This window comes from Amia ocellicauda, chromosome 11 (assembly GCF_036373705.1).
Source record: "Amia ocellicauda isolate fAmiCal2 chromosome 11, fAmiCal2.hap1, whole genome shotgun sequence".
NCBI classification, from domain to species: domain Eukaryota; kingdom Metazoa; phylum Chordata; class Actinopteri; order Amiiformes; family Amiidae; genus Amia; species Amia ocellicauda.
The window spans coordinates 25,818,576-25,829,751 of NC_089860.1; the positions used below are offsets into that span (position 1 = coordinate 25,818,576).

The 11,176-nt window shown below is 43.7% G+C and overlaps 1 protein-coding gene across 1 annotated transcript; it reads left to right on the forward strand.

The window, feature by feature from the left end:
- Positions 1 to 276: 276 nt before the first annotated feature.
- Positions 277 to 8,889, forward strand: adprs (ADP-ribosylserine hydrolase). The gene is made up of 6 exons (XM_066717159.1): positions 277 to 597; positions 6,140 to 6,236; positions 6,416 to 6,623; positions 6,713 to 6,900; positions 7,043 to 7,143; positions 7,308 to 8,889. The coding sequence occupies exons 1-6, from the start codon at positions 390 to 392 to the stop codon at positions 7,655 to 7,657; spliced, it is 1,152 nt and encodes a 383-aa protein (XP_066573256.1). The 5' UTR covers positions 277 to 389; the 3' UTR covers positions 7,658 to 8,889.
- Positions 8,890 to 11,176: the final 2,287 nt, after the last annotated feature.

Consider the following 11,176-nt stretch of genomic DNA (forward strand, 5'->3'; position numbering starts at 1 on the left):
TTGGGGGAGGTTGTTCTATCTGTCCATGGTTTTTAGAATTTTCTGTGTTTGTTTTGTTTGCATATTTGCTTAATAACTTAATTACAACAAAAAAATAATTATAAATATTTGTTAAAAAATTGCCGTTTAGACCGTTTATATTCAGCTGTGTGCATGACAATACAATAGGTTACGATACAGGATACAATACACACTGCTTCAGCCTATGTGCGTGTCTACTCTGCACTGTACGGTAGCTCCGGGGGTCAATGCGTGACGTCGACGACCAGGAAGAGAAACATTCAGGCAGAAAGAGAGAGAGAAGCGGGGAGACGTTGTGCGGAACCGAGTGGGTCGTTCAGCCACTGTTGTTGAATCTATCTGTCCGAACCGCAGCGAGCACGGCCGGGATGTCGGTGTCTGCGGCGGCGGCTGGGGCCCGACTGAGCGGGACACTGGGGGCGGGTGGGCCGACGACACTCAGCCGGTTCCGAGGCGCTCTGGTCGGGGCGGTTCTTGGTGATTGTATCGGCGGGGAGTTCGAGGGCGCGGAGGAGGTGCCTCTGGACCGGGTCTTGCAGCACCTCAACTCTCTGGAGCAGGAGAACCGGGGCGACGGTGCGCGATAGTAGTAGTATTATGATGATGATGATGATTATTATGATTATTATTTCCTGAGTAATTATGATTTAGAGGTTGTAATAATACGATTGGACGTGCCTTTGTAAAAAAAGTACCTTGGTATCGCGTGGTAATAACAAGGTAAAATGTACTGTGGTAGAAACACGAATAACACAGTGTTTACTGTTGCAACCTATTAACACAGAGTGGTGTGTAATGTGGCAGCCTATTAACACAGTGTTGGGTAGTGTACTGTCATAGCCTATTAACACAGTGTTGGGTAGTGTACTGTCGTAGCCTATTAACACAGTGTGGTGTGTAATGTGGCAGCCTATTAACACAGTGTTGGGTAGTGTACTGTCATAGCCTATTAACACAGTGTTGGGTAGTGTACTGTCATAGCCTATTAACACAGTGTTGGGTAGTGTACTGCCATAGCCTATTAACACAGTGTTGGGTAGTGTACTGTCATAGCCTATTAACACAGTGTTGGGTAGTGTACTGCCATAGCCTATTAACACAGTGTGGTGTGTAATGTGGCAGCCTATTAACACAGTGTTGGGTAGTGTACTGTCATAGCCTATTAACACAGTGTTGGGTAGTGTACTGCCATAGCCTATTAACACAGTGTGGTGTGTAATGTGGCAGCCTATTAACACAGTGTTGGGTAGTGTACTTTCATAGCCTATTAACACAGTGTTGGGTAGTGTACTTTCATAGCCTATTAACACAGTGTTGGGTAGTGTACTGTCATAGCCTATTAACACAGTGTTGGGTAGTGTACTGTTGCAGCCTATTAACACAGAGTGGTGTGTAATGTGGCAGCCTATTAACACAGTGTGGTGTGTAATGTGGCAGCCTATTAACACAGTGTTGGGTAGTGTACTTTCATAGCCTATTAACACAGTGTTGGGTAGTGTACTTTCATAGCCTATTAACACAGTGTTGGGTAGTGTACTGTCATAGCCTATTAACACAGTGTTGGGTAGTGTACTGCCATAGCCTATTAACACAGTGTGGTGTGTAATGTGGCAGCCTATTAACACAGTGTTGGGTAGTGTACTGTTGCAGCCTAGTAACACAGTGTGGTGTGTAATGTGGCAGCCTATTAACACAGTGTTGGGTAGTGTACTGTTGCAGCCTATTAACACAGTGTGGTGTGTAATGTGGCAGCCTATTAACAGTGTTGGGTAGTGTACTGTCATAGCCTATTAACACAGTGTTGGGTAGTGTACTGTTGCAGCCTATTAACACAGTGTGGTGTGTAATGTGGCAGCCTATTAACACAGTGTTGGGTAGTGTACTGTCATAGCCTATTAACACAGTGTTGGGTAGTGTACTGTCATAGCCTATTAACACAGTGTGGTGTGTAATGTGGCAGCCTATTAACACAGTGTTGGGTAGTGTACTGCCATAGCCTATTAACACAGTGTGGTGTGTAATGTGGCAGCCTATTAACACAGTGTTGGGTAGTGTACTGTCATAGCCTATTAACACAGTGTTGGGTAGTGTACTGTCATAGCCTATTAACACAGTGTTGGGTAGTGTACTGTCATAGCCTATTAACACAGTGTTGGGTAGTGTACTGTCATAGCCTATTAACACAGTGTTGGGTAGTGTACTGTCATAGCCTATTAACACAGTGTTGAGTAGTGTACTGTTGCTGCCTATTAACGCAGTGTGGTGTGTAATGTGGCAGCCTATTAACACAGTGTTGGGTAGTGTACTGTCGTAGCCTATTAACACAGTGTGGTGTGTAATGTGGCAGCCTATTAACACAGTGTTGGGTAGTGTACTGTCGTAGCCTATTAACACAGTGTGGTGTGTAATGTGGCAGCCTATTAACACAGTGTTGGGTAGTGTACTGTCATAGCCTATTAACACAGTGTTGGGTAGTGTACTGTCATAGCCTATTAACACAGTGTGGTGTGTAATGTGGCAGCCTATTAACACAGTGTTGGGTAGTGTACTGTCGTAGCCTATTAACACAGAGTGGTGTGTAATGTGGCAGCCTATTAACACAGTGTTGGGTAGTGTACTGTCATAGCCTATTAACACAGTGTTGGGTAGTGTACTGTCATAGCCTATTAACACAGTGTTGGGTAGTGTACTTTCATAGCCTATTAACACAGTGTTGGGTAGTGTACTGTCATAGCCTATTAACACAGTGTTGGGTAGTGTACTGTCATAGCTTATTAACACAGTGTGGTGTGTAATGTGGCAGCCTATTAACACAGTGTTGGGTAGTGTACTGTCATAGCCTATTAACACAGTGTTGGGTAGTGTACTGTCGTAGCCTATTAACACAGAGTGGTGTGTAATGTGGCAGCCTATTAACACAGTGTTGGGTAGTGTACTGTCATAGCCTATTAACACAGTGTTGGGTAGTGTACTGTCATAGCCTATTAACACAGTGTTGGGTAGTGTACTGTCATAGCCTATTAACACAGTGTTGGGTAGTGTACTGTTGCAGCCTATTAACACAGTGTGGTGTGTAATGTGGCAGCCTATTAACACAGTGTTGGGTAGTGTACTGTTATAGCCTATTAACACAGTGTTGGGTAGTGTACTTTCATAGCCTATTAACACAGTGTTGGGTAGTGTACTGTCATAGCCGATTAACACAGTGTGGTGTGTAATGTGGCAGCCTATTAACACAGTGTTGGGTAGTGTACTTTCATAGCCTATTAACACAGTGTTGGGTAGTGTACTGTCATAGCCTATTAACACAGTGTTGGGTAGTGTACTGTTGCAGCCTATTAACACAGTGTGGTGTGTAATGTGGCAGCCTATTAACACAGTGTTGGGTAGTGTACTGTTATAGCCTATTAACACAGTGTTGGGTAGTGTACTTTCATAGCCTATTAACACAGTGTTGGGTAGTGTACTGTCATAGCCGATTAACACAGTGTGGTGTGTAATGTGGCAGCCTATTAACACAGTGTGGTGTGTAATGTGGCAGCCTATTAACACAGTGTTGGGTAGTGTACTGTTATAGCCTATTAACACAGTGTTGGGTAGTGTACTTTCATAGCCTATTAACACAGTGTTGGGTAGTGTACTGTCATAGCCGATTAACACAGTGTGGTGTGTAATGTGGCAGCCTATTAACACAGTGTTGGGTAGTGTACTTTCATAGCCTATTAACACAGTGTTGGGTAGTGTACTTTCATAGCCTATTAACACAGTGTTGGGTAGTGTACTGTCATAGCCTATTAACACAGTGTGGTGTGTAATGTGGCAGCCTATTAACACAGTGTTGGGTAGTGTACTGTTGCAGCCTAGTAACACAGTGTGGTGTGTAATGTGGCAGCCTATTAACACAGTGTTGGGTAGTGTACTGTTGCAGCCTATTAACACAGTGTTGGGTAGTGTACTTTCATAGCCTATTAACACAGTGTTGGGTAGTGTACTGTCATAGCCTATTAACACAGTGTTGGGTAGTGTACTTTCATAGCCTATTAACACAGTGTTGGGTAGTGTACTGTTGCAGCCTATTAACACAGTGTGGTGTGTAATGTGGCAGCCTATTAACACAGTGTTGGGTAGTGTACTGTTGCAGCCTATTAACACAGTGTTGGGTAGTGTACTGTTGCAGCCTATTAACACAGTGTGGTGTGTAATGTGGCAGCCTATTAACACAGTGTTGGGTAGTGTACTGTTGCAGCCTATTAACACAGTGTTGGGTAGTGTACTGTTGCAGCCTATTAACACAGTGTTGGGTAGTGTACTGTTGCAGCCTATTAACACAGTGTTGGGTAGTGTACTTTCATAGCCTATTAACACAGTGTTGGGTAGTGTACTGTCATAGCCTATTAACACAGTGTTGGGTAGTGTACTTTCATAGCCTATTAACACAGTGTTGGGTAGTGTACTGTCATAGCCTATTAACACAGTGTTGGGTAGTGTACTGTTGCAGCCTATTAACACAGTGTGGTGTGTAATGTGGCAGCCTATTAACACAGTGTTGGGTAGTGTACTGTTGCAGCCTATTAACACAGTGTTGGGTAGTGTACTTTCATAGCCTATTAACACAGTGTTGGGTAGTGTACTGTTGCAGCCTATTAACACAGTGTGGTGTGTAATGTGGCAGCCTATTAACACAGTGTTGGGTAGTGTACTGTTGCAGCCTATTAACACAGTGTTGGGTAGTGTACTGTTGCAGCGTATTAACACAGAGTTGGGTAGTGTACTGTCATAGCCTATTAACACAGTGTTGGGTAGTGTACTGTTGCAGCCTATTAACACAGTGTGGTGTGTAATGTCGTAGCCTATTAACACAGTGTTGGGTATTGTACTTTCATAGCCTAATAACAGTGTTTGGTAGTGTACTGTCATAGCCTATTAACACAGTGTTGGGTAGTGTACTTTCATAGCCTATTAACAGTGTTTGGTAGTGTACTATGGCAGCCTACTAACACAGTACCATATCTTGTGGTGATCTTCGAATTCTCTGAGTCCATCTTAACCACAATCTGAGTTGACATTGAACTGCGACGATACAAAATGACTGATCGCCAGTGTTTATTTTACAATAAGGATATAAGTCATATGATATGCATGACTGAGACATGAAAGGAGCAGTCAGTCGTGCGCTGAGGCAGTTGAAAACTTTGGGTCTCACCTTTGAACCATCAACGTGTGATTCAAAATCAATGATGTCATAGGAGAAAAGTGTGCTGTCTTTGGCCCAAATGATCTGTGTGTATGTGTTCGTGTGTACATTTGACCATATCTGTACCATGCTACACCACACTTGTTCATATTTAATTATGTATTTACCATACTTTTACCACGTTTTTACCATGAGTTACCATGATTTCCCTGTGATTTTACATTTTACCATGATTATACCACAGTTTTACCATGCTACACTATACAATACTGTACCGTATATTAGCGCATGTTTACCATGCAACACCACACTACGCCTTACTATATTTTTTATGACAGTATACCGCACTGCAATCTTATAGGGGACAAAAGTGTCACAGCCTCATATCTGGCCCATGGTCCCTTATGACATGTCTTGTTCTCTTATGACATTTTCAAGCAGCCTTTAATGCTTTTTGTCTTTTCTTTATTGCACTTGTGTTTACAAATCATAGGGGGTTTACGATGTAAAAACAGCTTAATTACTCTTGGGCATATTTCCATTGTATGATCAATACTAATACTTGCATATACTTATAGTAACTCAAATTCTATCATTAACATTAACATACCTGCTATTATACTACAGCTACTAACCTACTTGAATGTACATTATTCCTGATGCATACATCTTCGTAAATTGTACAATACTACTACTACTTCAATTGCAAACTATGACTGATATTGACCTGCATACTACCATAAAAATAATACACATCTAATAATATAGCATGCAAAATGTTCTCTCACATGCAGACAAATCATATTCAGTTACTTTAAATTCTAGTTACTATTATGTCTTTGGTATCCCTTGTGTTAGTCTTATTTTGCTTTAGTTGAAGCATGTTGTATTCAGCAATATGATGTGTGTGTTGTGTTGCCGCAGCGATCCTGCAGTACTCTGATGACACTGCTATGACACGCTGTGTGGCGCAGTCTCTGCTGACCCGTGGGGAGTTCGATCAGGTTGACCTGGCACACAGGTAGGGGGCAGGAGAGAGACGGGGGCACCTCATTACACTGTTAACTCCACTACTGTACCGTCCTGTGTGCATGACTCAGCTGTCCGTCTCTAAGTCTTTCTCTCTGATTCTCTCTCTCCCTCTGTCTGTCTTTCATTCTCAGTGCAGTGAATGTCTGTTGACCTCCTCCTCTCCTCCAGGTTTGCAGAGGAGTACAGGCAGTCCCCGGCGCGGGGGTATGGAGCGGGGGTGGTGGCGGTGCTGCGGCGGCTGCTGAGCCCCCCCTTGGGTGATGTGTTCCAGCCCGCCACCCTGCAGTTTGGGGGGAGGGGCTCCTTTGGCAACGGGGGGGCCATGAGAGCCACGCCCTTCGCCCTCGCCTTTCCCAACGCACAGGATGTGGAAAGGGTGAGAGGGAGAGGGAGAGGGAGGGAGAGATGTCTACTGGTGCGTACAGTTCTAAATAATGCCTATGTGTTAACCTCTCTCTCTTTCAGTTCTCTCGGCTGGGAGCCCTGCTGACACACTCCTGCTCTCTGGGCTACAATGGTGCAGTGCTGCAGGCGCTGGCTGTGCACCTTGCCCTCCAGGGGGCGCTGCAGCCCCCCCACAGCTACCTGCGCTCCCTGCTGGCCCTGATGGAGGGGGTGGAGGGGGACGAACGCTCGCTCAGAGACGCACGGGAGTGAGTTAGAGAAGGGGAGGGGTGGGTGGGAGAGGGGAAGTAAAGGAAGAGAGAGGACTAACCCCCAAAAGAAGATGGAGAGCTGCAGTGTGTGTCAACTAACCATTGCTCTCTCTCTCCTCCATCCCTCCCTCTGCTTCAGGCTGAGTGAGAGTGAGATGCCATTTTGTGCTCGGCTGCACAAAGTGAGGGAGCTGTTGGACAGGAATAGCGTGACTGTGGAGGACGTCATCGCAGAGTTGGGTAAGAGCAGAGCAGAGTCATACAGCACAGCACAGTGCAGAGCAGTGTACTATGTTACATCATGTGTTACTATCTGCCTTTCTTTTCTTTTCTCTCACACTTTTTCCTTCTCTGATCTCCCTCCCTCTCTCTTTCTCTCTCTCTGGCTCTCCCCGCTGTGGCAGGTAATGGTATTGCAGCCTTGCAGTCAGTTCCCACAGCGATCTTCTGTGTGCTGCACTGCCTGCAGCCGCGCCCTGAGCTGCCCGCACACTATGGTGGTCTGGAGAGGACACTGGCATTCTGCCTGGCACTGGGGGGGGACACAGACACCATTGCCAGCATGGCGGGGGCCATCGCCGGTGCCCACTATGGCCTGGAGGCCATCCCATCGCAGTGGAAACGCTGCTGTGAAGGTGCAGAGGAGGCGGAGCTTTGGGCAGAGCGGCTGCACCAGCTGTACCAGAGGCGAGCACAAGGCGGCGACACTGAGTCACACCACACTGACACACACAGAGACTCGCCGACTGACTGACACACCACACTGGCTGGCTGACTGACACACTGACTGACTGATACAGTGACTGACACACTGGCTAGCTGACCAGCACTGACTGACTGACACACTGACTGTCTAACACACACACTGTCTGACACACTGACTGACTGATACACTAGCTAGCTGACAGACACACTGACTAATACACTGACTGACTGACTGACACACAATCTCAGTGTCTTGGGCTGTTCAGGGAGGGGCTCTAATTCTGTTATTTTACCTTTGCTCATAATAAACTTTTTAAGAATTATAAAGAAAATCTTTGCCCTTTTTTGATAATTGATTTCAGTGTATGTGTGTGAGTATACTATCTGTCAGTGTGTGAGTGTGTGTGTGTGTGTCCTCTACCTCTCTCTTCTGTCTAGATCTCCTCACTCACTTCGGCCAAAAAGTATTTCTTTCAGTCACTATTTGACAAAAATCCTGTGCCAATATCCCTTGCAAACGCTTCTCCACCTCAACTCCTCTCTGCTCTCTGGTTGTTCTTAAACAAGCTTCCGTGATTCCACTCCTCAGAAAACAAACCCACCCTTGACCTAGAACTACCGCCCTGTCTCCCTTCTCCCCTTCCTCTCTAAAACCCTGGGTGAGCTGTTCACCCTCAGCTCTCCCCAAGGCTCTGTCCTGGGCCCCGTCCTGGGCCCCGTCCTGTTCTCTCTGTACTCTTGTTCAAACTGTACCTGTAATACAACAGCTTAATCTCTTGCTGTTCAGCACTCTGGCTCTTATGCACTTTATTAAACTATGCTTCCTTATGTTCCTGTGTACTAGTAGTACTTCTGTTGTGTTACTTCTCCAATGCCTTCCTGTCCCATTCGCACATACATAGGACTGAACTGTATTATGTCTCCACTTGTTACCTCATTGTACTAGGATGTTTGCCTGTTGTATTTTGTATTGATTGTACCACTGTACTTTTGTAATGCTATAAATTGTGTTGAATTGTGACAAATCATCAGTGAGGGCTGGGTTCCTTCTTGTCAGCATTGCTGTGCAGCAGGTATTTGAACACAGCTGCCACAGCTGGGCCTTACCTTATTTAACCTCCCAATTTTATTTTCACTCCCAGACCATAGCATCACAGCCCAGCTTCTGCCTAGTCATTGCTGTTATCTGCTTAGTTTAATTTGCCTTTCTTTGTTAGTTTATTACTTTGTTTACATTTATTACCTTCATTTTAATAATAAATAAAAACTTCTAACCCTGAACCTTCTGTGTCCTTGACTTTGTTACATTATGGCATTACTGCACTTTTGTAATGCTTTAAAATCGCCCAGTCGCCCTGGATAAGGGTATAATAAGGGTATAATAATAGTGTGTGTGCTATGTTTCAGTGTTCAGTGTGTGTAGTGTTCAGTGTTTTAATTTAAAAAAACAAACCAAACAATGCAGCAATCCCGCCAGTGTCCGCCAGGTGGAGGCATTACACTGTGGATGATTGCTGCACCACACCCAGGAATGGTGAGGTGACTGTATTGCTTCTGTGTTCAATGAACAATGCTCTATTGTGTATATATTGCTTGAACTATCAACTCTTTTGTTATTCTGTTTATTTTATTTATTGTTATTTTGTTCCATTGTCACTGACTGCTTAGAGTAAGCACTGCACAGGTGCTATCCTGAGAGAGAGGGAGTTTTTGAAAGGGAGAAGGTGTGACGGAGAGTGTTTGTTTTTTGAGAGAAAAAGAGAGGGAGAAGGGGGGGCAGGCAGAGTGTGTGAAAGAAAGAGACAGAATGAGCCATTAAGAGATTGAATTTCTTCCTGATAGAATAGCAACTGTATAATAGCAGCTGTGCTTTCAGATTGCAGTGTGTGAGACAGTGAGTGTGTGTGTGTGAGAGTGAGTTTGTGTGTATTTCAGTCTGCAATACACACAAACTCACTCTCTCACACACACACTGCAGATACACAGTGTATATCAGTGTGTATCAGTGTTTGTCAGTTTGTGTGTGTGTCAGAGTATATCAATGTGTTAGTGATGTGTATGGCGGTGTGTCAGTGTATGAGTTTGTCAAGGTGTCAGTGTGTTAGTATACATGTATGGCGGTGTGTCAGGTTGTCAGTGTGCTAGTGTGTCAGTATATCAGTGTGTGAGTTTGTCAGTGAGTGAGTGTTTGACAGAGGCAGGCATGTTAAGACGGGAATAGGAATGTCTTTCTCTCTGTAGACTGTTTCTTCTGAGCTTTTGTAGCGTGGAGAGAGACAGATCCTGATCAAGATCCAGAGGGACACTAGTTAGAGAACCAATGACAAACTGTGATCACAATACGGTTAGCTTTGAGGCACTGTGGAGTAGTGGTTAGGGCTCTGGATCCTGTTTTACCCTTACCGTTTACTTTACCTAAATTGCTCCAGTAAATACCCAGCTGCATAAATGGGTAAAATGTTAAAAAAATATAAATAAATAATGTGATATATTGTAACAATTGTAAGTCACCCTGGATAAGGATGTCTGCTAAGAAATCAAGTAATAATACTGTCAAAAAACAAGGACCAAGTCTAAAACAATGGACTACAATTTAAAAAAAGCAGACCTTGAAGGTATGAGGTGGCACTTAGAAGAGTTAGACTGGAGCACAATGGATACAGATTCAGTCGAAAAATGGATGGTTATATTTCAAGAATATACTACTACTAGAGGCCCAGGAGAAATTTGTACCACAACTTAGCAAACTGAGGACCACAAAACAGTGGCCAAAATTGTGTAATAGAAGTATGCAATAACATATCAGGAGAAAATGTTGTTTAGTGCATACAAAAAAGATAGAGACTAAACAAAATACAAAGAATATAACTCACAAAAGATGTTAAGAAAGGGATCAGGAAAGCAAAGAGGGAAATAGAAAGAAACATAACTATTGGAGCTAAAACTAATGCAAAGAGATTTTTCAATACTACAACAGCAATAGGTCAATAAAGGAGGAAGTGAAACAGATACAGGGCAAAAATGGAAGTATCTTGGAAAATGAACAAGATGTGGCAAATGTTCTAAATGAGTATTTCAGGAAAACGGATAACATGCCACAGGTTAACAATCAGTCCAGTCAAACCCTAAGAGAGATCAGGATAAATGAATAGGAAGTACTAAAGGGACTAGCAGAATTAAAATCAAACAAATCACCTGGACCAGATGGTATATTTCCAACAGTACTTAAAGAAATTAGGGAAATTATTTATAGGCCGCTTACTAAAATATTCCAAATGACACTTAGAACAGGGGATGTGCCAACTGACTGGAAAACTGCTAATGTCACACCAATCCACAAGAAAGGGGACAAAACTGAGCCAGGAAATTACAGACCAATCAGTCTCACCTGCATCACCTGTAAAATGTTGGAAACAAATATTAGACAGAAATAGAGGAGCATCTTAACAAAAAACATATTATGGAGATAGTCAACATGGGTTTAGACGAGGAAGATCATGTCTTATTAATTTATTCAAGGTTTTTGAACATGCAACTGCAGCTGTAGATCATGTGAAAGCATATGATA